Source organism: Staurois parvus, unplaced genomic scaffold (assembly GCF_062004578.1).
Source record: "Staurois parvus isolate SC_StPar_1 unplaced genomic scaffold, SC_StPar_1.0 ptg000394l, whole genome shotgun sequence".
In the NCBI taxonomy this organism is placed as follows: domain Eukaryota; kingdom Metazoa; phylum Chordata; class Amphibia; order Anura; family Ranidae; genus Staurois; species Staurois parvus.
The window spans coordinates 5785157-5810804 of NW_028318190.1; the positions used below are offsets into that span (position 1 = coordinate 5785157).

General features: G+C 40.4%; 2 protein-coding genes across 3 annotated transcripts in view; one reads left to right on the forward strand and one right to left on the reverse strand.

The window, feature by feature from the left end:
* Positions 1–15359, reverse strand: part of RCC1 (regulator of chromosome condensation 1) — a 34577-nt gene extending 19218 nt beyond the window's left edge. The window contains exons 1-4 of one of the 2 annotated variants that reach the window (XM_089686288.1): positions 15088–15359; positions 2654–2758; positions 1689–1879; positions 1392–1571 (exon numbers count right to left, since the gene is read on the reverse strand). In XM_089686288.1, coding sequence (XP_089542414.1) covers positions 1392–1571; positions 1689–1879; positions 2654–2732 — 450 coding nt within the window. In that variant the 5' untranslated portion in view covers positions 2733–2758; positions 15088–15359. Of the gene's footprint in view, positions 1–1391; positions 1572–1688; positions 1880–2653; positions 2759–15053 lie in introns of both variants that reach the window. The other variant, XM_089686286.1, reaches the window with a different exon arrangement.
* The window catches only part of CTPS1 (CTP synthase 1), a 72024-nt gene continuing 61594 nt past the window's right edge, over positions 15219–25648 (forward strand). The window contains exons 1-2 of the mRNA XM_089686285.1: positions 15219–15571; positions 25239–25409. Coding sequence (XP_089542411.1) covers positions 15331–15571; positions 25239–25409 — 412 coding nt within the window. The 5' untranslated portion in view covers positions 15219–15330. The remainder of the gene's footprint in view (positions 15572–25238; positions 25410–25648) is intronic.

Below are 25648 nucleotides of genomic sequence, written 5' to 3' on the forward strand. Positions count from 1 at the left end.
ATTATTTGCCATGTAGAAAAATAATTTCTACCAAAAACAGTGATTGATCAGGGTAGTGATGTTTGACTGCTATTATTTTGAACACAACTGTACATTGCTGCCCATTAACCCCAAGCATGAGCAGTAGCGGATTCTGTGATGGTGGCAGCAAGATCCCACACATGCATGCACTCTGAGGTCACTACCCTGCTTGCCCTGAATCTGACATAGACAATACCATGTTTGCGAAGTAGCAAAAGCCTCTAGAAATGTAGCCACGGCTACTGTACACACGTGGATTAATCGCTGCCACTACCACCAGGGCCGTGCTGAAACCCAAACACTACGGATGCGGTGAGTGATCCCCATTGTAGTGAAAGTCCAGCTATGCACAATCAGGGTTATTAACTGAAATTGCAACTCCGCTTATAACGGTTATAATGGGTAGCTTTAGATTACTGATAGCATAAAACCGGTGTACCAGTTTGCCTACCTCACCTAAATATTTACAGTGGCAGCTTTCTAAGGATGGTAAACAAAGGATGTATAGTGGTTTTATGAGAGCCCGCAGTTCATTGTGGGTAGAGATACACATCTATAAAAACGAATTCTAAGCAAAAGTTAAGGAGCCAGAGTTGTGTTTTACCGACAGGCAGGACCTCTGCTCCAGCTGTGTTTACAGCAGTATTACTTTGGAAATGTGCTGCTGATAGCAGCCACTGGTAAGGCTAAATGGTCAACATGCTGCATACAGTCTGCTATATGCCAAGATGTAAAAGGAAGAATTAAATGCATTTCGATTAGTGTGCTCAATACCTTTTCCCTGAGCAATTCCATTTTATTATTCATAACCTATTTATGAATGTATTTATTTTGGTTTCTTTGTATGTATGGGTTGCATAGGTTGTTCCAGATATGTGGTGACAATTTCATATCACTAGCACCTTTATAAATATATATACTGAGAAAAATGGTGATTTGTTCAGTACTTATTTTACACGCTTTAGATAAATGCACTTTTTTTTTGCAAAAAGTGCATTTACTATTTTTTTTTTTTCTTAGGAGACTGGAAAGCTTCTGCAGATACGAATACCTCCCAATGAACTAGGAGGATGTTCACCAGTGCTCTCATAGTTCATGGAGAGCTACAATCGGTCAGCTGCAAAGGCTGTCATTACTTGCAGTCTATTCATTGACAGAACTCGAAATCTGCGAAAGATGTGGCCATGTGGGCGAGCTCTTTTCAAATTGTAATAGAGGGTGCAGGGAGAAGATCCACTGTCACAGGGAGTGGGGGAAAATGTTACAAAAAAGGTTATAAAAATGGGTGGAATATGTAACATGCTCCCGAAGGTGAGTGTATCCTTCCATCAGATGAGCAAGTGAAGGACTAAGAACCGCTGGTTGCATACCCTGAATGATCCAAAAAGGAACACCCTTCCATCTTCTGTCAATGCAGCAGTATGGCTATCCCCTGCAGACACCTGTACAACTTTTTCTGGCAGCTGGACTTTCCCAGGTTCTGTTTCCGAACCTTCCTCTGATGTGTCCCGACCTAGTGCTCCTTCATCATTACAGCCAAATGTATAAATCTGTGAAGTTACAGAAGAGACAGTGTATCAGCCATAAATCATGTTGATACATGTAAATTAGAAATGGTTGAACAACAAACATGCTAGGTAGTTGGGAGTGAACAATATCAAACTTACACTGCCAGATACTGCAAGACAAACTGTGTGCATTCCTCCAGCCTCAGCCTGTACTATTGGTTCTACAAGCGGTACAAGTGCCGGCTTCTTCCGTTCCATCACATTTTCTCCAAGGCCCAACTGACCCACATCACCTTGTCCAAGGGTGAGCACCAAACCACCAACAGTGTTGTGGGAGCTATGAGTGACCACTGAAAAGCAAAATACATGTAAGGACTGCATTAAGAGTGATTCTAGTTCTGGAAATTAAAGAGCTGGGTATAGGAGGAGGTTAGTAATTGCAGGTCTCCCACAGAATTCTTAATCATGCTTTGTATTAAACTAAAAAACAAAACCACACAAAAAGAAAAACAAACCACACACTCCCAACGCCACACAAACAAATTATTCATGTTTTCCTCTTAATCTGAGGAATGTATACATAAGTATTTTGGATTTTTTTTCCTGTTTAGCCTAATATCTCAATGGAAATAAAAAACAAACAAAAAAACTAATCATGCATGACCACATTTAGTGTAAATAGATAAAAGGTTTAGGGGGCACCTAAGCTATGGTGGACTTGCTTTGTGTAACAAGTTTATAACACTTGTTTGATATAGCAGATCTATTAGGGTTCTTTTATTTGCACTACTGAATCTGAAAATGATTTAGGCATTATTTAAAAAAAAAAAAAAAAAACACATCTGCAAACTCTACAAAATTAATTTATAGCAAACAAGAAAGAACAGATTCAAACATGAGAGCCAGCTCTGACTCATTTTAGAGAACACAAACATGAACTACGCCTTGTAAATGGCAACTCTAATAATAGCCCAAATGCTATCCAGTCAAAATCACTAACACGATAGGAACATGAAGAGACAAACTCTACTAATGGCTCTACTTGAGTGTAAACTGTCAATCTTGTGTTGCTTTTATTAATGGAACACATGTACAAATATATTGAGCACAGTTTTCATACTTACATTTAGGTTTTTTAATCTCGGGAGTACCATTGCTTTCTTCAGCAGGGACACTCCTCTTGAGAGGTTTCTTTCCACGCATTGCAGTCTGCTACAGATAATGTATTTCTGATGGCAATTAAAATGAAACGTTACCATTAATGCCTATGAACTTCTGCCATTGTGCAAACTATTTGCTTATACACAGTATCCTGTCATTTGCAGGCTGCACGTATGTTATACAAGCCTTGGTTGTTTACAGATTGGAAAAAAAAAAAGACACACACACCACACAAGACATGGTAACCTAAAATACAGTGAGCAGAACTGAGTGGAATAAGTCATGGTTCACACTGAATGTGACTATTTCACTTGAATTAGCGACATTTCAAAGCCGCAGGTCAGTGCGACATCTAACATCCATGTGACTTCATGCACAGATGTCTATGCAAGTCACACCTGAAACCACCAAAAATATTCCAGGAACAATTTTTAAAATCAGTGCAACTCTGGAGTCCATTGCCGACAGCACGGTGCGACTTATTCGATTTGACAGTTCCAAATCACGACAATTCGCACCGGTGTGAACCAGGACTAAATCTGTAAGGGCTCGTTTTCACTTGCTTCATGAAGTGGCATTTGACAATTTTTTTTTAAAGCTCTCTAAATGCCAATCAAAGCACCTATCACTGAATAAAATGGTTACCTTACAGTGCTGTTCACATGTTGTGTTTGGTTTGCTTAAAAAAACAAAAAACAAAACAAAAAAGCCTCTATAGAAGTCTATGACAATACTCGCTAATGTCACCTATGGAATTTGAGGGGCGTTTATTCAGAGTTAGCTTCACTTTGTTTTGGAGGTATTACAAGTATGAGATAACCCAGGATGCAACGGGAAACCAACAAGCAAACTGGAAAGACATCAGCAGTCACTTCCAGTTCATGTATATATATTCTGGGAGTGTCTGATAAAGACATCACATCTAGTTTGCAGATTGGAGCAGCAGGAAGGTGAGCGGGGTCTAGCAGGAGAACTAGCAGATGTTACAAGTGGTGAGCAGCATGGGAGCAATATAGCAGGAAATGAGTGGGGACACAGAGAGAGGATCAGCAAACCAGAGGATCAGGTGAGCTGGGGGGTACTACGGAGCTGGGGGATCTGCTGAGCAGGGTTATGTGCTAGGGGTACTACTGAGCTGGGGTTCTACAGAGCCAAAACAAATAGAAAATAAAGACATACGGGGCATTTACCAAGCTTCATTAAAGCCCTTATAAAAAAAAAACAAAACAAAAAAAAAAAACACCACACACACATCGCAGAAGCATGAAAAACACATTTAAAATGCATAATGAAGCGGTAGGCGCTTAATGTGTGTTAAAATCAAAACAAGTGTAAACAAGCCCTAACAGGCCACAATACGTATAGAAAGAGTGACAAATTCTACAGAAGACTACAGCACATTTGGCACTTTGATATGTGTTCGTAAAACTATTACATATCATTCCACATTTCCAGGTGAAGTTTCCTCCCCCCAGGACAAAATTGGGTTTTCATTTGTTAATAAATGATAATGGATGCTCCTGATTTTTATTTAAAAACAAAAAAAAAAAAACCCTTTTTAATTTAGCTGTATATTTCATGCTATTACCACAATCTAGCACTAAACAACAACCCAAATCAAGTTCTCCTACTCCTGACAACTGCAGCGATGCCACATATGGTCTCTCTAGTTCCCTAGTCTCCTCCTCCCATGCCCGCCTCCAGGATTTCTCCAGGGTGTCACCCATACTCTGGAACTCCCTACCCCAATCCATCAGACTATCACCTACTCTCCTCTCATTTAGGCGCACCCTGAAAACCCATCTCTTCAGGGAAACCTACCCCGCCCTTAGCTAATTGCCGATCTCCTCCACAGCTATCTCCTCCTGTACCACTATCCCCTCCCTCCTAGATTGTAAGCTCGAAAGAGTAGGGCCCTCGAACCCTCCTTTTGTAATGTACAGCGCTGAGCAAACTGTTGGCGCTTTATAAATACTGTATAATAATAATAATATGGGAATGTTATATGTTGTTTGTACCCATAGAAAGGCTCAGTATAGTGCACATTATATTATACACACACACACACACACACACACACACACACACACACACACACACACACACACACACGCTAAATAAATTTTTCTCTTTCTTAAAAGAAAATCTAAAGGCTTAAAAGTTTTTTTTCACACACACAGCGGTGTCTGTAGGACACTACGATCACGGAGATTGCCGGGGGAGCGTGAGAGAGAGAGAGTTCTGGTAGGAGGGGCACGACTGTGGCTATGGGAAAATATTAAAATTTTTTATGTCACATGATATTACCGCAAAATTTTGTAAAAAAATACAAGCAAGTTAATTTTAGGGCACAAAAAAGTAATAAATTACCCTAGTTTTTTGTAAAATATAAAAGATGAGGTTGCACCAAGTAAATAGATATCCAACTTGTCAAACCTTAAAATCTGTTGCACTGGAGAAATGGTGATGAACTTCAGCACCTATATTTTCTATAGGTCAACACTAAGGTCACTAGGTGACATAAGGTCATCAGTTTAGCTTTATGGAGGAGGTCTGGTGCTAGAATTATTGCTCTCATTCTGCCATGCATGCCGATATGTGATATGTGTATCGCAATCAACGTTTCATGCATATGTGCCCCAGCATGTGCTTTTAAGTTTGTACGTGCGTATATGTGGGAGGCCTCAATTTTTTTTTGGGTGGGGGAAAATGGTATGTGCTTGGGTGTAACTTTCATTTTTTACAATTAAAAAAGAAAAAACTTTGTCTCCTATGTGATGACTTTTTAGTGACAGGTTCTCTTTATTGAGGCATGCAGGGTCTAGGTTTTTTCTGCTCCTAGAAGCAAATAGTGTTATCCTGTGAGTCCATGCACACCATTTTATGCTAGAAGTTTTTCAATCTTCCTTAAAGCACCAACAATTGTCTAATGTTCTAACATTCTAACTTGATTCAGTTGAATAAAACACAATTCTTAGAGAACCCAAAATCTGCCTTTAGCCACACCCTATAGCAGGACTACCGCTACAGGGCAGACTCTGCGCAAAATCACATATATATATATATATGTGTGATTCGCTCTCCCGCCATGATTGTGGGCTGGAGGGCACTCGCGCGTGCCGAGATGGCGGTGCTGTGATTCGGTGCCTGACTGATCAATCATCAGATTCAGGCCAGTGATGTTCAGCCTGGATTTGATGATTGATCTCTGCCCTATCACAGATCTTCCTGTACCTGTGTTTACATTTACACAGGTACAGGAAATTATGCAATCTTCTCTCCATGGGCACATTCCATTCCAGAGAGAGAAGAAAGTAGATCCATGTGAGTAAAAGCACTACACAATTACAGTAAAAGCACTGATCGGTCACATTTAACCCCCTGATCACCTCCCCAGTTAATCCCTTCACTGCCCTGTCACCAGTGTCAGTATAGTGTAGAGATGTATTTTTTTTTTATTGATCACTGTATTAGTCTCACTGGCAACTTCAGATAGCATTAGCATCCGTGCCAGTCAGATTGCCCGCCATTGCATGAGTCATTACATTTAACCCTTTGATTATCAGGAACACGCTCACATACACAATAAACCTCCATTGCTAGTATAGTGTCTAAACGGATCAATATCTTTGATCAGATTAGAACTATACCAGCGTTCACAAAAGTATTGTGTCCTGAAAATCACAATGTTAGCAGGATCAGCCCCGCCAAACCTGTGTTTAACCCTTATGCTTAACCTCCCCCCCCAGCAAGTGCAGTGTCACTAGATCACGATCACTTGATACACTGCACACAAAACTGCAGTGTTCGCAGAATCAGGGGTGATCTCTGTTAGCACTTGCAGGTACATTATTTTGTAGCGGTTCAAGCAGTTCCCGACAGCCAGGTGCTGTTTTTTCCATGAGTTGCACTAGGTACCTATAAATCTAGTGGCCAAAATGTCCAAAGAAATTTACTCTAGTGAAGAGGCCTACAGGACTCTGACCATTGCAGATGAGAGCGAAGGGGAAGCCTCACTGACAGAATCTGCAGATGATGAAGCTGGACTTTATTTCCCAAAAAGCCAGATGCTGGTACAAACAAAAGTGTCTGTTTATTTCAATTGGCTCTATATAAAACACTTTTGTGCTTTACAAAGCAACTGGACGTAGTGGATCCTTCCTTAACTTTCAGGAGGAAATCATCATGGCCCTTTTGTATCCAAAAGGTGCTGTGGCCCAAACCCCCAACCCAGATGCAGTTAGCTGGCTGCATAAGAGGCATTTGCCTGATGCCATTCCTGGTACCCCAAACCAAAAAGGCACCCGTTTGTAGCAGACACAGACTTAGGCATGACATGCGCTTTTTTTGTCCCTCCTGTCCTGGCCAACCTGGTCAAAGACTGCTTACGTCACTACCATGCCCTAGTGGTATAGTATAGTATAGGGTACAGAATGGCACAGTCTAGGGTACACATTTACACAGGGTCTTGAAAGATGTCAGGAAACTGGCTATCGCATTTTGAGGGACCCTAAAATCTGGAAGTTAAAAAACAAAACAAAAAAAACAGCATAAAAAAAGTAAAAATAGTAAATTAAAAAACTCCAAAAAAATAGTTGGCATTTTATTGTTGTCGCGTTACTGTTACAATTTTACTGTTACTGTTTTATTGTTAACCAATGCTCTTTTGTTTGCAGGAATGCCATTCAGCTGCAGCACTGATCTGTTTATTCTGACAGCAACTGGGTCTTCCTCTCAGAATATACATAAGTGCGTGCAGCACTGTTGGATGGGATTTTTCATTCGCAGTTAGGGGAGAAAAAAAAAAAAAAAAAAAAAAAGGAAAAAATAGCATATAGACCAAACAAAGACCAACAACATACTGGTACATCACTGGACTTTGAGTGGTTATACCAGGATGATGGTATTTCTTTTTACTTTCATATAAAAGCAAACTTAAGAGGTCAATTAGCTGCAGGATTGGTTTTACAGGCAGCTGAAGAAGATGCCCTCCCCTGTTTTCTTGGGCAGTCCCATGTCATCGGGGGAACCTGAGAATGCAGCCAGTGTTTCTGCCAGCTGATCATACAGCTGATTGGAGACCGGAAAGGTGCGAACCATCTCTTTAGTCTAAGAAATCAGAAGCTACAAGCATTTCATCACTTCAGTTTCGCAGGATATAAACAGCGCCATTTGTAAATTGGGAAAGCATCTGATCACACAAATCTTGTTGACATCAGATGATATGAGGGCAGAGGAGATATCTAGAGTCTAACAGACCCCAGATTTCTCAGAAAAGAATACCTGTCAATGCCTATTGCAGTCACAGGGGATATTTATATTCCCTGTGAGAACAAAAAAAAAAAAATCAAAATAAGCCCCCTCGCCCCCTCATGTGCAACTGCATGCACAAGTGTTGACACTGTCGGTATGTAAACAGCGGTTGCACTATGCATGTGAGGTATCGCCGCGAACATCTAATCAATTGCAGTAATTCTAGAACTATACCTCCTGTGTAAATTTACAATTTTAGCTTGCAAAGGCTTTTAAAGTGTAGCCTATGGATATTAAAAATGTACGATATCACAGAGATTGGCGGGTGCGTGTTGCCAGGGGCGGGTTCTGGGAGGACTTCATATGACGCCCTCCAAGAACTGGACAACTGTGCTGTAGCACTGTAAGAATGTGGTTAATATGCAGTTATTGGGATTTGAAAAAAATTTTTTTTTTATCAAAGACATGTATAAAAATACATTTTGGCCTAAATTTATGACATTTTAGTTTATTGGATATTTTTTATAACAGAAATGATAATATATTGTTAATTTTCCAAAATTGTCAGTCTTTTCTTGTTTAGAGTGCAAAAAATAAAAAACCAAGGAGGTGATCAAATACCACCAAAAGAAAGCTCTATTTGTGTGGAAAAAATAACAAATTTAATTTATGTATAAAATTGCATGACCACGCAATTGTTAGTTAAACTAGTGCAGCGCCATATCGCAAACCATTGCGTACATTCAAATATCCATACTGCCATTTGCAGATGCTATAACTTTCACACAAACCAAAATATACCTGTTGGGATTTTTTTTTTTTAACCAAAGACATATAGCAAAATATATTTTGGCCTAAATGTATGATGAAATTTGAGTTTATTGGATATTTTTTTTTATAACAGAAATTAGAAAATATCTTTTTTTTTTAATTTTTTCGTTTATAGCGCAAAAAATAAAAAAACCCAGGGGTGATCAAATACCACCAAAAGAAAGATCTATTTGTATGAAAAAATTGCATTTATGTACAGTATTGCATGACCGCACAAGTGTCAGTTAAAAGAGAGCAGCACTGTATAGCAATAAATGGCATAAATAGCAGAATCTATAACATAGTTTGTAGATAAGTGGTTCTTAACCTTGTTGGAGGTACTGAACCCCACCAGTTTCATATGCGCATTCACCGAACCCTTCTTAATTGGAAAAATAAAATATGATTTTTAAAATTCAAAACATAGGTATATATTTATACATAGGTGCACAAAATGAACAAAACCGTTAAGAACAAAACCATTAAAACATGATTTTCACACAAAAACATTATAATGAATATTTACTGCACGAATCATATGAGTCGGGTGTGGGTCTTCACCTCTGCCGAACCCGCGAGACTGACTCACTGAACCCCTGGGGTTCGATCGAACCCAGGTTAAGAACCACTGTTTTATAGTAATTCATCCCCCATATAGTAATTCATCCCCCCTATAGTAATTCATCCCCCCATATAGTAATTCATCCCCCATATAGTAATTCATCCCCCATATAGTAATTCATCCCCCCTATAGTAATTCATCCCTTATATAGTAGTAGTAAGTAAGTAGCAAGTAGTAAGCCAAGTCCCCCCTGTGTCAATTCACTTACCTTTGATCCGCGCGTTCCTCTCGCCGTATTCCCGCGCCGTTCCGGTCTTCAGGGCGGACTGTGAGAGGAGCCTAGCTCCTCTCACGTTCGTCACGCTGCCCCGCCTACACACATCCTGACAGCCAATCACTGGCTGTGAGTGGCAGCGAGACTGGCCAATCATTGCATTTGAGCGTGCTGCCCTGGCTGGTTTTTTTTTTTGGATCACGCTGCAGAGTCCCTGCCGCCCGAGAGGAGGGAGGGGAGCGGGCGCGCGGCACACAAGAGCCGCATTAAAGCGTGTAAAGAGCCGCATGTGGCTCGCGAGCCGCGGCTTGCCGACCACTGGGCTAAGCGATGTTGCGTGACCACCTGCAGCCAATGATGGACAAGCGGGGCATGTCATCACGAATCATATGAGTCGGGTGTGGGTCTTCACCTCCGCCGAACCCGCAAGACTGACTCACCGAACCCCTGGGGTTCGATCGAACCCAGGTTAAGAACCACTGTTGTAGATGCTATATCTTTTACACAAAGCAATTCATATACATTTATTTGGATTTTTTTTTTTTTACCAAAGACATGTAGCAGACTACATTTTGGCCTAAATTTATGACTAACTTTGAGTTTACTATTATATATATATATTTTTTTTTATAAAGTAAAAAATATTGGTCTGTTTTTTGTTTATAGCGCAAAAAAAACAAACAAAAAAAACACAGCAGTGATCAAACACCACCAAATGAAAGCTCTATTTGTGCGAAGACAAAAAAAAAAAAAAAGAAAAAAAAAAAAAAAAAGAGTTTGGATATAGCATAGCACGACCATGCTATTACTAGTTGGAATAGCACAGCGTTGCATCACAAAAAATGGCCTGGTCAGGAAGGGGGAAGCGGGGGGGGGGGGGGGGGGGGAGGCTAAATCCTCTGGAGGGCAAGTGGTTAAAATAAAAACATTTACTGCTCATGCACTGGGCGTTTTAATAATGCTGGTAACGTTAGCGGTGTAAAGTCACGTTAAAAACGCAAGCTTTTCAGTGTTTTTTAGTTTTGTATTAGCGTTTTGCCGCATTGACGGTTTTTTAGAGGTTTTTTTAACCAAAAAAAAAAAATCCCAAAATGCTGGTTTGCCGCGTTTTTCAGCTTTACAGCATTTTTACAACTAAAAATCTCCTCTACAAACCCACTAGTCCTGGATTTTTTTTTTCCTGCCAAAAAAAGTTGATTACAGTCTGCGTGTGCATGGACACATAGAATACATAAACTAAATAAACAAAATGGAGTGCAGCGGCCGTCTTGTTGGTTAGAAACTTACCATTTGGTTATATGGTGACATGCTGGTTTATATTTATCTTGATGTAAGTATAATACTACGCTGTAAGGCAATAAACCTTGCTTACTATACTACGCAAAGAGGATTCTTTTGCTTTTTGGATGATTTTGTCCTCTGAGGAGAATTCATTATTTTTAGATTTATATTTGGAATATCGTTTTGGGAGCATATGCCTTGATTTGGGAATCCATTAAGAGTGATTTTATTGATGTCCAACTACATCCAATGTATGGAGTGCACCGTATCCCTACAGAGGCAGCGTTAACGGAGTTCATCAATTCAACACATGCATTTTAGACCGCCACTTGATTGTGGGGTCATATATGTCTGGTAAGCAGCAGTATTTTTTTGAGGTGCTGGTGGATTCTCAAGAAGGTTCCTTTTGTTTCACAGATTGCATTTTTAGATTTTTGGAGACATCGAATTTTTTAAGTATCTTCATTTTTTTTAACTTTCATTGCACTAAAGACATTTTGGTTTATTATTATTATTTTTTTGCACATTACTGAACATTATAATTTTTATGTATTAACCTCCCTAGCGGTCTGATTATGTCCATATTTCTGTGCTCAAAGTGGTACATTTTTTTGCATGGAAATATGTATTTTTTTTGTAGGCTTGTAATTTTTAGGAATAACTCACTGAAATCTGTTCGAACAAGAGTCTAGTAAACATCCCGGGTAGGATAAAACTTGAAACACGAAATCATAAATAATAATTTAATAATCATAAAAAATAATAATAAATTTAATTCAATAATATAATCAAGCCAAAAACACTGAAATTTGAAATATAGCGCCAAGTTCGCACATCACTGAGCAAAGTCGCAGAATCGTTTTCAGTGTCTGATGACGAATTTCCCCACGAATCATTATCACTCAATTCTGCAAGTGGTTTTAAATTTACTATCGCTGTTCTCTAGCTGGTCTAAAACCGCTTTTGACCTAAAAGGACGCTTTTTGGACGCCATAGACGTTTCTCAGTTTCCAGGCAGAAAGAACAGTAAAAATGCAGGCAGGGCACAGGACAAAGCACTAGGGACACAATGTATGTGAAATGGTTTGATACAGTAATGTTTTACTATGTGATTTTAGTGATTTTAGTGAATGTCACATTTTGTCATTTTCAAATTTCCAGCCGTTCTGTCCCCGTACGTCCTGACGTCGCAGGGGACGGAACGCAGAAGACAGATGCCGGCATCCGCCGGATTACATTGCCGGGGACACTGCAGGAGGGACATCGCGGGAGCGCAGGACAAGGTAAGTGAAGAAGAGATCCCGGAGCAGCGCCGCATGATAAGCCCAAGTGTAGCTTGGGGTTACCGCTTGTGGTACTGAAACTTTACCCCGAGCTACACTCGGGAATACCTCCAGGGAGGTTAATTCTATGGTCAGTTGTACTTCTGTATAGTGCTGCATGTTTTTGTTTACATAGGATAACATGCTGGGGAGTTTACTGGCTGTAGAAAAAAAACATCAAAATCCAAAAACAGCAGCTGTAAAAACCATCCAGTGTGCATGAAGACTAACGCAGGCCATAGACGGTTCGTTTATTGGCCAATTTTTCATCCGATAGAATAATCGGCCGATTTTCGCACGGTTGGTGGGGCAATGTCATCGGCCGATTTTCGCGGTTCCTCATTTCTTTTATCGTTCATGCTGGAAAATTTGCGAAAAACGCCCGATTTTCGCAATCCTTGGTGGCAACAGAACGACTGATGTTTCGTTTATCGGACGAATAATCGGCCAATAAATGAACCGTCTATGGCCTGCATTAGGCACGTGGGGGGAAATGGCGAAGCAGTCCTGTGACTCCTGTGTGGATGTGACATCATCGCAGCTCGGCCTATTGAAAGGCTGAAGGCAAGGGACCCGGAAGAAGTGTTTTGGACTAGGTCACCTACAGACCATTTACCGTGATCTACCAGTGAGCCAAATTAATATAAAATTACGTGCACGTGGAAGCAAGACACTGACACTGTTGCAGTTTGCCAACTTCCTAAAATTCTGTTTTATTGAGGAACAGTATCATTTATAGGGCTTATGATGCAGGCAAAGCATATACATTGATTGGGTGAAAAGCAGGGTGGATTTGATTTAAATCAAACTGATTTAAATCACGATTTAAATCACTAGTCAGTAAGGCTTGATTTAAATCCTAGTTTTCTACATAAAGACTAATTCTTGCTGGTATAACTTTAATATGCAAGTAGATGAAGATTTTTAGAATAACAACTTTTCATATTAGTTTTTTTATCCCCAGTTTAATAGGTTAATCATTCATATTGGACAACTTTTCTGTTGTACTTAGAAAGGAGAAAAATAATCCTTACCTTAATAATAACAATTTAAATAGATTTATTCAACTGAAACAATAACATTCCAGCATATGTTATTTGCTTAAACAAACATCCATGTTTGTTAACTAATTTGGCTAAACAAAATATATATATTTTAAGAAACTTAGACTGTCAGCCCCTTCCTCCTCACACTTAGTTTCACTTTCTTCTTGTGCAGATCTATTCCACTCCAAACAATCAGAAAAATATTGTTTCTATTCTATTCACTGAACTTCTTGAAACTTAGCACTGAAGGGGTTGATTCTGTATTCATAGGTTTGTAGAAGTTAGGATTAAGGTCTTTTTCTTAACTCTGTTCATGTTATAACATTTTTGCTGTGAAGAAGAGGCATGTGATCTCCGCTGAGTCAAATTCAGTTTTGAGAACTGCAAAAGTAAACCAAGCATCTGTGATAATATCTTGTAGGCAGAGAAACTGCCCAATAATCTTACAAAAACCTCTGGAAGAGCATGACATTGTGAATGGATTAATGGAATTTATTTACCAAAATAAATAAACATATACAGCCTTATTCTACATAATTAAAAAACTAAATCTTTATTTCATGATGGAATAACCTTTGGATGGTAATATATTTTCCTCAAAAAGCATTTTATTTAAAAAAATCCGATTTAAATAAAAAAAATCTGATTTAAATAAAAAAAAAAATCTGATTTTTTAAAAAAAAATCATTGATTTTTATCCACCCTGGTGAAAAGTCCACTGGGTTTCTGCGTGTTCTTCCATCCGTGTTGTTATCTTTCAATCATTGTCCCCAAAAAGTCTCATTCCCTTTTATGGAGGTTGTTTACATTAAAAGATACTTTTCTCCTAATGAGTCACCTAGGGTGTGACTCCAGATGAAGGCGCCATCTTAATTATCATCATTGTTCTGTCAACCTATATCTGATTGTTTACTTAAGAGAGTAAGGAATTTAAACAGCAAGAAGCAGAAAGTAGCAAGACTATAAAATTGTCATTTTACTGATCATCTAATAGAATGTAGACTGTCTATCACAATCCACTACAGAAGAGCCAGATCGATCCAACTGCAGTGCTGGAGGGCACCATTTGACAGGTAAGTCGGCCGTAATGTACTTATATACTGTGTATACGAATACATTACGGCATAACCCACTTGGCGAGCCCTAAAAAAACAACTTTTACAGCAGCGTTTACTACCGCTTTAAGCTTACCCTAGGTTCACACAGCGTTTGGCAGAAATGCAGTACAGTTCATTCAACAGGATTTCCTATAGCACATGTTCACATCTGTGCATTTTCACCCAACGCATTTTTTTATTAAAGGATCAGGATCACTTTTTTTTTAATGCAAAACACTGCATTGTTGGTTCTATAGAATTCAATGGAAATGCTGCAGAAAAGTATATTGTGTTTTTGATGCATTTGGCGTCTTAAATCTTCTTAGCAACAAGAAAAATTAAAAATCAAAACGTATCAAAAATGCAAGTGCAAAAACACAACGCAGAATGGCTCAAATGCAACCTGCATAGGTGTGAGGTATTACAGTGTGTGAGGCCTAATACACCTGTAAACACCTATGTGTACATGGGCACACAGACCAACATAAAGCCTGGAAAAAAAAACAAACCACTGAACAGCTGTAAAAGCAGCGATTTTTTTTTTTTTTTTTAAAGCCCAGCGTACACAAAGCCTCATGCAAATAGAAGAGTCTCGGGTCAGGGAAACGACACTAGAGCGGTAATAGGACACCGGTAGAGCAGCAAAGTGTAGGGCGTACCGATGCTCCCTATATATTTTTATATATACACACCCCGTCCTCGGTGACTAGGCACTAACCTCCACACACGTACTTCACACCAGCTTCTCTCACCTCTCTTCCGCGCGCGACTCCTTTAAGCAGCTGTTCAACACGTGCGGCACCCGGATGACGTCAAACTAGTGCGACAGTCTCCTTTCTGACAGGTTGGAAGAGCGGAAATAACACGTGACTAGTGTGTCCAGTGCGTAGTGTAAAAGATGAGGCGGGATGCTCTTGGCTGTGTGTTGGGGACGGCCATGCAAAGAGCGCCGCACAGACAATGTAGTTATGTTACAGTGATATGGCATTACATGTATGAGACAGTTGTCGCTCAGGCATTTGCCCGCGCATTCCTTTCCGTCGCAGGTGTCGCACGCTGCGCCTGGTCCGTCAGCTTCGGCCTGTATAGAGGCCTACACATTCCCGGATGTGAGGGGAGGGGGCGCTCTATGCTGGAGTTGTGCTCTCGCTGGTTTCCAGTCTTCCACAGCACGTGGGACCGGCGAGGGTCAGCATCATTGGGTGAAGTGGACACCGGCTGGCTGCTACACATCTGGTGAGTGTGACGCTAGCGGGTACAGGGCTTTATTAGTAACGGCTTACCGAGAATTTACTACATGTTGTACAGATAGGCACTACACAGTGTGTTCCTTCTTTCATCAACTCTGTATGAACACAAAGAGGAGACGGCTGAAGGGGCAAACAGAAATGCACACATTTATATTATTTATTATGGCTGTTTAACCTCCTTGGCGGTATGATTCTTTCTGATTTTTTGTGCTGAAAGCGGTACCATTTTTTTGCATGGAAATATGTAGTTTTTTATTGTAGGCTGTAATTTTTAGGAATAACTCACTGAAATCTGTCCGAACAAGAGTCTAGTAAACATCCCGGGTAGGATAAAATTTGAAACACGAAATCATAAATTATAATTTAATAAATAATCATAAAAAATAATATAATAATACATTCAATAATATAATCAAACCAAAAACACTGAAATTTGAAATATAGCGCCAAGTTCGCACATTGCTGAGCAAAGTCGCAAAATCGTTTTCAGTGTCTGATGCCGAATTTCCCCACAAATCATCACTCAATTCTGCAAGTGGTTCTGATTTACTATCGCTGTTCTCTAGCTGGTCTAAAACCGCTTTTGACATAAAGAGACGCTTTTTGGACGCCATGGACTTTTCTAAGTTTCCAGGCAGAAAGAACATTCAAAATGCAGGCAGGGCACAGGACAAAGCAGTAGGGACAAAATATATGTGAAATGCATTGAAATAGCAATGACAGCAAAAATGAAATTTTTTTAAAATTTCAAATTTCCCGCTGGTTCCGGCGCCCGTACGTCCCGACGTCACAAGGACCGGAACACGGATGCTGGCATTGGCCGGAGGAGATGGCCGGGGACACATCGCGGGAGCGAAGGACAAGGTAAGTGCTGCAGGGACCCCCAGAGCAGCGCCACATGGTAAGCCCGAGTGTAGGTCGGGGTTACCGCTCTTGGTACTCAAATTTTACCCCGAGCTACACTCGGGAAAACCGCTAAGGATGTTAAAACTTTTAGATGCGCCTGTTCAGTTAAACTTACATCCACGCTAAACCAGACTACGCCGGCTGCTTCTAAGCAAATAAACAGAAATTGGATGCGTTTTAAATGGTATCAGTTTCGAATGACATGTAAACCTGTAGCCTTTTCAATGGAGCCGGTTCAGATATGTGTGGGTTGATGACAGGAATCGCTTTTGGAGAGATCACACGATAATCTGATCATTAGTACACAGCTTTCAACAGCCAATGGCTAAATGGTTAGCACTTCCACCTGGCAGTACTAGAGTCCTTGATTCGAATCCCAACCATGGCACCACCTGCCTGGAGTTTGCATGTTCTCCCTGTGCCTGCGTGGGTTTCCTCCGGGTACTCCGGTTTCCTCCCACACTCAAAAGACATGCTGGTAGGTTAATTGGATCCTGTCTAAATTGGCCTCTGTATGTGAATGTAAGTTAGGGACCTTAGATTGTACGCCCCTTGAGGGTTAGGGACTGATGTGAATGTACAATATATATGTAAAGCGCTGCGTAAATTGACGGCGCTATATAAGTACCTGAAATAAATAAAACAGCCGATCATGAAAGTTCATGTGACAATATCTGAAGGGACAAGCACGAAAACTATTTTTGTTTAATCTGTACAGTGTTTGTCCAGAAAAAAATTGAGACGAAGACCACACATGCTCAGGAACAAAGGAACACATTATAATACGATACTATACATTACTTCCAAAGTTGTATTCTGTGCTACGAGAGTTTTCTGAACTTTAACCTCTTCATTTTTGATCTGAGACTAGCATGCAACAAAAAATGAACAATAAGTTGTCCGATTATATGATCGTGTGTACAAGGCAATACTACTTTGACAATTCGCACCTGAACAGCTGCACAGTCTCACCGGAGGGGGCTGAAATCGTACTGTCAAGACTGGCCTACACACATGAACCCAGTGTAGCTGTATTTGTGATGTAAAAACCTGGATGGCCCTCAGTTTCCTTCAGTTAAACTGTGACAAGACTGAACTCACGCCGCCAATCAATAAGGCCAGTCCTGGTAGCCTGTCTATCAATGGCACTGTATTTTAGCTTCTGTCTCAGTGGGAGAAATCTAGGGGTGATATTTGATACTAGCTTTAAGCGGAGCTCCACCCGATAGGGGAAGTTTCGCTTTAAAGACTGGTCCCCCGCTCCCCATTAAGGACTAGCATATGAAGTTGACAGGTACCTGCTCCCACCTCTGCTGCAATCACCTAGGCATTGGAAGTTGTCCTCCACCCGACCACCCACATAGACTTCTGGGACACGTGACATGTGAAGACTACAGGACTATCCAGAAAGCGCAGCGCTTCCCGCGCATGTGCAGTGGGCACTTGGCTGTGAAGCCACACGCTGTTTTTCAATGTGCCTGGAACTCCACTTTAACCTTTGATCCACGTATACAAAATATTGTCAGAACATCTTTTTTTTCCCACTTGAGAAACATTACTCAGCTGCTACCATACACTGTAGCTGAAGAGCTGATCCATACATTTGTGTTCTCCTGACTTGACTACTGCAATGCTCTACTCGCTGGTGTACCTAAATCCATAATTAATCAACTTCAATATATACAAAATTCTGCAGCCAGAATCTTGACTAGGTAAATAAAAGTACAGTTGTTAGGTGGGGCAGGGTAGGTGTCTCTGAAGAGAATTATTCATAGATGCCTAACCACTAATTTTGCCCTGCCTTTGCTACTAATCCTTTTGTCAAGTTACATCATGTGCTAGTGGCTTTTGTTTACAGTGTATATTTTCTCTGAAGAGAATGGCTTTCAGAGATCGTTTAAAAGGGTAGGGAGTTCCAGAGGATGGGAGAGGCTCAGAATTCGTCCTGGAGGCGAGCACAGGAGGAGGTGACAAGGGAGCTAGAGAGCAGGAGATCTTGGGAGGAATGAAGAGAAGGTTAAGTTGGTATTTTGAGACTAGGTTAGTGATGTAGCATGTAATCACTTATAACACCAACCATTTGATGGTTTGAGAGTTTGGTTGAGAGCACAAGCAATGTGACAGTTATCATTCTCCACATGCCTGGAATGTAACTGTGTTTTGAAACCATTAAGTTAATGGGTTTAGCTCCTCTAAGTCCAGTAAAGCAGGCCATAGATGGGTCGGAAATCGGCTGAAAATTTGTCCGAAAGAATAATCGGACGATTTTTGGATCGTTAGTGGGTGAATTTGTTGGCCGTTTTTCGTGATTTTGACACATTTTTTTTTAAACGGTCATGTTGGAAAAAAAAAGTCCGATTTTGTCCATCGGCCGATTTTCACGGCAATGATGGGCAAATCGGCCGATCTTTTTACCGATTAAAAAAATGCGCATGAGCCGTGACCTGCAAGAAAAGAAGAAAAAGAAGATGAAGGCAAAAAGAAGAACATCTGTATCTATTTGTATCCATTTCGGATATAGATATTTCTATTCGGATACAAATAGATACAAAGTTGCAACCGCAATACTTTTAATTGTCAAATATAATAGCGGTGTCCCTACAGAGAGCTCCACTATTATATTTGACATTTCAAAGTATAGCGGTTGCAACATTGTATCTATTTGTATCCGAATAGAAACATCTGTATCCGAAATGGATACAAATAGATACAATGTTGCAACTTTTCTATACTTTTAAATGTCAAATATAATAGCGGAGCTCTCTGCAGGGACACCATTATTATATTTGCCGGCCGTAGACGGGACAAAAATCAGCTGATTGTGGTTTTTTTTTAAACAATGGTGGTAACGTTCCGCCGACTGAACGACCGATTTTTCGTTTTAAAAAAAAAAAAAAACAACCGGTTTTCTCCCCGTCTATGGCCTGCATTAGTGGCGAGGTGGGACCTCCATGGACTGAACTTCCCATAGTGCATCCTTGTGCCATTTCTTCCCCATGTACGTAACACACATTTGGCCAGCCACATGATGCATAAGAAGGGAAAAGGAAGTCAGGGTGGCCACATTACTGTAGAAATCACCTTTATTTAGAAAATCAGTAAACAGGGTAAAACCATAAAAAAAAAATAGCAAAAATGCTCTCCAGGTGACACGTCAGGGAGGGGGCAGGCAGAGACGCCCCATTGAGCCATCCACCAGCAAGGACCACCTGGCAGTAGCCAATGGGGGGATCTGACAAGTATAATAAGGGCCGCATATTAAAGAGTCTAATATTCGTTATTTGGCACATATAGTAAATAATGTATGGCTCGAACAAATAGGTTGTTGGCATAGGGGCTCAGTTACAGTGTGTACTATAGTAAAATGGCAAAATAAGTCTAACCCGGATAGACATCATGAGGAATGCATATGTGGGCCCATATACAAACAAACAAAATAACCCTTCCAGAAAGGGAGTGAACAAGAATATAAGAACATTGTAGAGTGTTTCCATGTGGTCATTGTTGGTGGATGGCTCAGTGGGGCATTTCTGCCTGCTCCCTCCCTGACGTGTCACCTGGAGAGCATCCTCATTCAATTTTCTATGAATACCTGTCATTTATTATCCGATGTGGTGCAGTTTGTAATTGTTTGAGTAATCAGCTTTTTCTTACATATTTTAAAATATGTACTTTATTGTTCACACTCCTTTGATACGTTATGTTTTAGACCTCACAATTTAGTCTGAAGAAGGAAATAAGAGTTCCAAAATGCATTGGATTTGTCTGAACAACATCACTGTACAAGTTCTTTTTGGGCTGCTTGCCCATCTGCCAGTTGATGTATTACAGACTGTTAGGCTTTATGCACATTGTGTATGTTTTGTATGTGATATAGGAATCATTGTATTACAATTTACTATATTGAATCTTCCCTATTCGTTTGATTATGTTAATCTTTTGTAAAAATATTTTTATATTTTTTGTATACTCTTGGTTTTTGCCATACAAAGTCCCAGGGGAACAGTTCTAGTTTTTTTTAATGTCCAGGAGAAGGTGGTATATTTGTGTCCTTGCAGAAGCTTTGTGGATTTGTGTCAGTGTATCACTTCTTAATTCCAAGGTTAAAGTGGAAGTTCAGTCAAAATCTAACTTTTAGCTAAACTTACTCCCACCCCTATTCTATCTACCCTGTGAAAGAAAAGATGCTTATACTTACCTATTCTGAAGCCGCTCTGATCACATGATCGAGTACCAGTGCTGGCTTCAATGTAGAGCAGGGACATCTGACTGAAGCTGGTCCGGTCCTGTGATCTTTCCAGCGGTGGTTTCAGTGAAGTGGGGAGGTCGCTGACAATGGCTGCAGATGCCTATACGGTGACATCACCATATAGGCATTTGCAGCTTTTTTCAGCGACCTCCCCTCTTCACTGAAGCCACCGCTGGAGAGATCCCCAGACCGGATCAGCTTCAGAATAGAGACGTGTAAGCATCTTTTCTTTCACGGGGCAGATAGAATAGTGTTAGAATGGGGGTGGAAGAAGGTTTTAGCCTTAGATTTTGACTAAACTTATACTTTAAAGGTGTTGAGTTGGATAAAAATGCCTAAAATTCTGAAAGTTGGTCAATCAGGATAAAGGATAATCACATGAGCTACAAAGAGCAAAGTGGGGGGCAGGGGGAGAAGAGGGTATTAATAATTGTGAGGGAGACAGAAGTAGAAAGAAGGGGGGGGGGGGGGGAGTATGGAGGGAGCTTCCTGTATATGAATTATATTAAATTGCAATTGTGCACTGCCACTAAGCGTAATCTCTTAACCGAACAATATACATGAGTAAAGTGCCAAAGCTGCTGCAATCACTAATAATGTGAGTTCATCACATTCAAAGCAATAAGTGTTTCGCTGCTCGTATAAAACAATTTAAACCATACTGACCCACCGTAAAAATATAAAATGAAATCAAAAGTATATATTAATGTGAACAAAACAAACTAATCTCTATAAAGTCTCTTCAGAATGTAATAGTCTCTTCCACTCCAATATAAATTGTCACAGATTATCCTACTGGTGCGTGATCCTACTATTCTGGTGCTGTAAATGTTTAAAAATATGTGCACCATTCCAAACGTGATTCCAAGGTGGACCCTCACCTTCATATATTGACCTAAAGATTATAATAGGTCAGACAGCACGTTTCCCCTTCATGGGGGCTACCATAATCCTCTCACTGGTCCTGGCTTTCCTCTTGTATCCACCAATTTTGGGGTGTCTGTATCTTTAATGCCTTCACTGTACCCACCGCATGAGCTCTGTGGATTGAACTCACAACCTCATAAAGGCCACCATAGTGTAGTAGTAATTTTAAGCACAAAAGAATTTATTAAAATTATTGCACCCACATTTTAAAAGAAGTAATTCGCATGGCAAACAATGATACTCAGCTTGGACTGCAAACGCACAGCGTCTCGCTGCACTTCCAGTTTTCAGACTCTCGTGTCACCTGGCGCCTCCCCTCGCATATCATCATGTGACTTCATCGGGGGATGAAGTCACGTAACCCCAATGTCCTCCTCAGCCAGTCAGAATAAGCTTTGCATTCATTCATAGAATACAATGATTCCTGTAAATGGCTGAGTACTGCTCAGTTTCTGTCCCACTGCTGGAATGCAGCGCTGCATACTGTATGTAACTGAGGCTTGGCCCAAACAAACTATTTAAAGGTACAGTAAAGGTGGAGTTAGGCTTTAAGGGAACAGTTGGTGCGGCATCTTTTGGTTACTGTGGCTTTGACTGTCCTGGCATTACAGTGGTTAGGATGAGTCCTGAACCTTTAGAAATTTTCACTGGAACCAATTTATCATTTGGAGTATCAGGCCAGAATGTTTCTTCTGCAAGAGAAACTCTGATTCTCCAATCTCAGATTTAAGCTTTCTAGTCCAAGAGTTGTTCATCTTACTTTTGCATGAGTCTTGGGCCTGATGGTATCCTCCTTTAAGGCAGTCCCATTTGCCCAGCTTCACTCTAGACCTCTACAATGCAGCATTCTGTCATGGGACAAGTCAAGTCAAACCGATTCCTTTGGCTTCGAGGACCAGGTTGTCCTTAGTCTAGTGGCTCAGGAATCTGCCTTTGGAATAAGGGAAGGCCATTCATTTCATCTCCTGGAAGATCCTACAACAGATGTCAGTCGATTGGGATCACATTCTAGCTTGTCCTCTCTCTGTATCCCAGGCATAGACAATTGGCAGGCCGTCTTCCAATAACACTTAGACCCAGTGGGGGAGGGTTCTCTACAGCTGGTAATATTCCAGAATTTGTGTCACAGGTGAGGATGCTGGATGTGGACCTCAACAACAAACTGGACAGATTTATCTCTAGATGAAGCGGTTAATGCTCTGGTGGCTCAATGGAATCAGTACACTCTAATTTATGCCTTTATACCCTTTTGTAGTTTTTTCTCACCTACTTTGTAGGGTCGAGATGGAGGACATTCTGGAAATTCTCATTCCTCTGTACTGTCCCATGTGGAAGCGAAAACACCTGGTAAAACTCTTGGCATGTGTTCTATGGGCTCTTCCAGATTGTCAGGATCTTCTCCCTTAGGAATCTATTGGCCATCCTGATTCATGTTTAATGGTTTAGATGTTGAAGCCCAAGAGATGGGTGTCTCTGAATGTTTGATTCCTAAGATGCTAAAAGCTTGGAAGGCTATTTCCCACAAGTCCTATCATTGGACATGGAAGGCATGCTTCATTTGGAGTCAGTTTTCTTTCCTACCTGCGGCTGGGTCTCAAACAGTGTTTGGCTCTAGGCACCTTTTAAAAGTCAAAATTCTGCCCTTTTTCTTTTTCTTTTTTTTTGACCACTCACCTTTTTGTCCTATGCAGCTGCTCCTGTTTGTGATTCTTTGGGATCAGAAGCTGGTTCTCTTCGCTTTAGAAACTATTATTTGAACCCATTAGACATTCCTTTCTATTCTCGTGCACAACGTGGCATTCCTTGTAAGCATCACTTCTGTAAATTGAGTGTCTAAACTGGTGGTGTTATCCTGCTGGTTTAGTTTTGAAACGAGGTGGTATTGGGGGCCAAGTCTTCTTTCTTGCCTAAGGTAGATTTTTGCCTTTCAGATCAAGTAGGACATTATTCTTCTGTTCAGGTCCACTTGTCTGGATATGGTTTGGGCAGTGAGAGTCTATTTCTCAACCACTGCTCTTGTTTCACCATCTCTAGGTGGCTCAGATAGACTAGTGTTCAAGTTTATGGTCTCAAGGATCATATTCCACCCTATACTGTCAAGATGCAGTCTAGTAGATGCGTGATTGCTTCTTTTCATTATCAAACAACTAGAGATGCACCGAAATTCCGGTGGCCGAAAACACCCCTGTCGGCTGAAATGAAAAAAGCACAGATACAGATGCTGAAAAAACCCCGCCCCTCGCCACCGCCCGCCCACTGGCCGCCGCTTGGTAGGTCAGTCTTACCTGAGAAACCATCGATCCCGGCATTGGGCATAGAGATGAGAGAAGGAAAGATGGTCGCCCACATCTCTATGCCCTTGGAGGAATGGAGCAATGTCACTTCCGGTTCCGGCCATTTTTAATTTTTTTTTAAAGCACTAGATCATTGCTTTTTTTTTTTTTTGATCTAATACTTTACTTTGCTGAGGAGGGATGTGGGGTCTTATTGACCCCATATCTCTCCATGAAGAGGAGCATTTCTATCACAAGGTATGCATGCATTTCTTGTGATTTAAGAATAAAAGTGATTACAATTTTTATAAAAGAAACAGTGCGAAAATAAAAAAACAATTAAATAAATTTTTTAAAAAAAAGTTTAGTGCCCCCATTCTCGCACATAGTGGTGAACGCATACGTAGGCCATGCCCACATATGTAAACGGTGTTCAAACCACACACGTGAGGTATCGCCACGAACGTCGGAGCAAGAGAAATTAATTCTCGCACTAGACCTCCTCTGTACCTTTTACACTGCTAACCTGTAGAAAGTTTTAAAGCATCACCCATGGAGATTTTTAAGTACAGCAGTTTCACGCCATTCCACGAGCGTGCGCAATTCTAAAGCGTGACATGTTGGGTATCTATTCGCCGTAACATCGTCTTACATATATTTTAAAAAACAATTGGGGTATATATTGTTTTTTTTAATCAAAGTGTATTTTATTCAGAAAAATATATATTCATTTTTAAAAACTGCGTATTTCGGTTTTTGGCCAAGTGCATTTTGAAGTTTCGGTTTCAGCACCCGAATTTTCAATTCGGTGCACCACTGCAAACAACTCTTTCCTACATTTGCAAGACTGCCAACTGGTCTTTTGTACACATGTTCTCTAAATTCTTCCAGGTGGGCATTGCTGCCTCATCTGATGCCAGCTTGGGGCATAAGGCTTTTTAAACAGCTCTCCAAGCTGCAGGAAGTTCCTGGTTCTCTGTTGTTTTCTATTAGCGTTTGTTTGCTGTGTTACCCTCCCCTCAGTTGGACTGTCTTTGCTGTCTTTTTGTACTTTCTGGTAAATAATTTTCTTGAAGGACATGGGTCAACTCTGTGTTCTTATGCACTTTAAAAACTACAAGCTTTTATGTTCTTGATGTTAAAAACTAACATGTAATAGAAGGGTTAATTTCAGCATAGACTGATGTCATTTACAAATCTGTAATAATATTAGGTAAAATCTTGCAGGGCTTCTGTCTTTTAAAAAACAAAATTAAAATCATTAACCAACTTTATTTTTTTTTTCCTTGTATTCTCAGGCAACATGAAGTATATCCTGGTGACAGGTGGTGTAATCTCTGGTATTGGAAAGGGAATCATTGCAAGCAGCATTGGGACAATCCTGAAATCTAGTAACTTGCATGTCACCTCTATCAAGATTGATCCATATATCAACATTGATGCTGGAACTTTCTCTCCATATGAGCATGGTATGTATAGCAATGCTGATGTGCTGCTCTGTGTGTGTGAAACATGCAAAAAAGTGCCAGCAGGGTAGAAAAACTTTGTCATTGCAAAAAAACATTTGACAATGAAATTTCCTAAAACTCCTCCCGTTTTTATATAAACATAAAAACAGTACAAACAACACACCTGTTCAATCATGTACTAACCATACATAAAGTCAACTTGGCTAATTCATTTTATTTCCTTATTTATAGCCCTAATA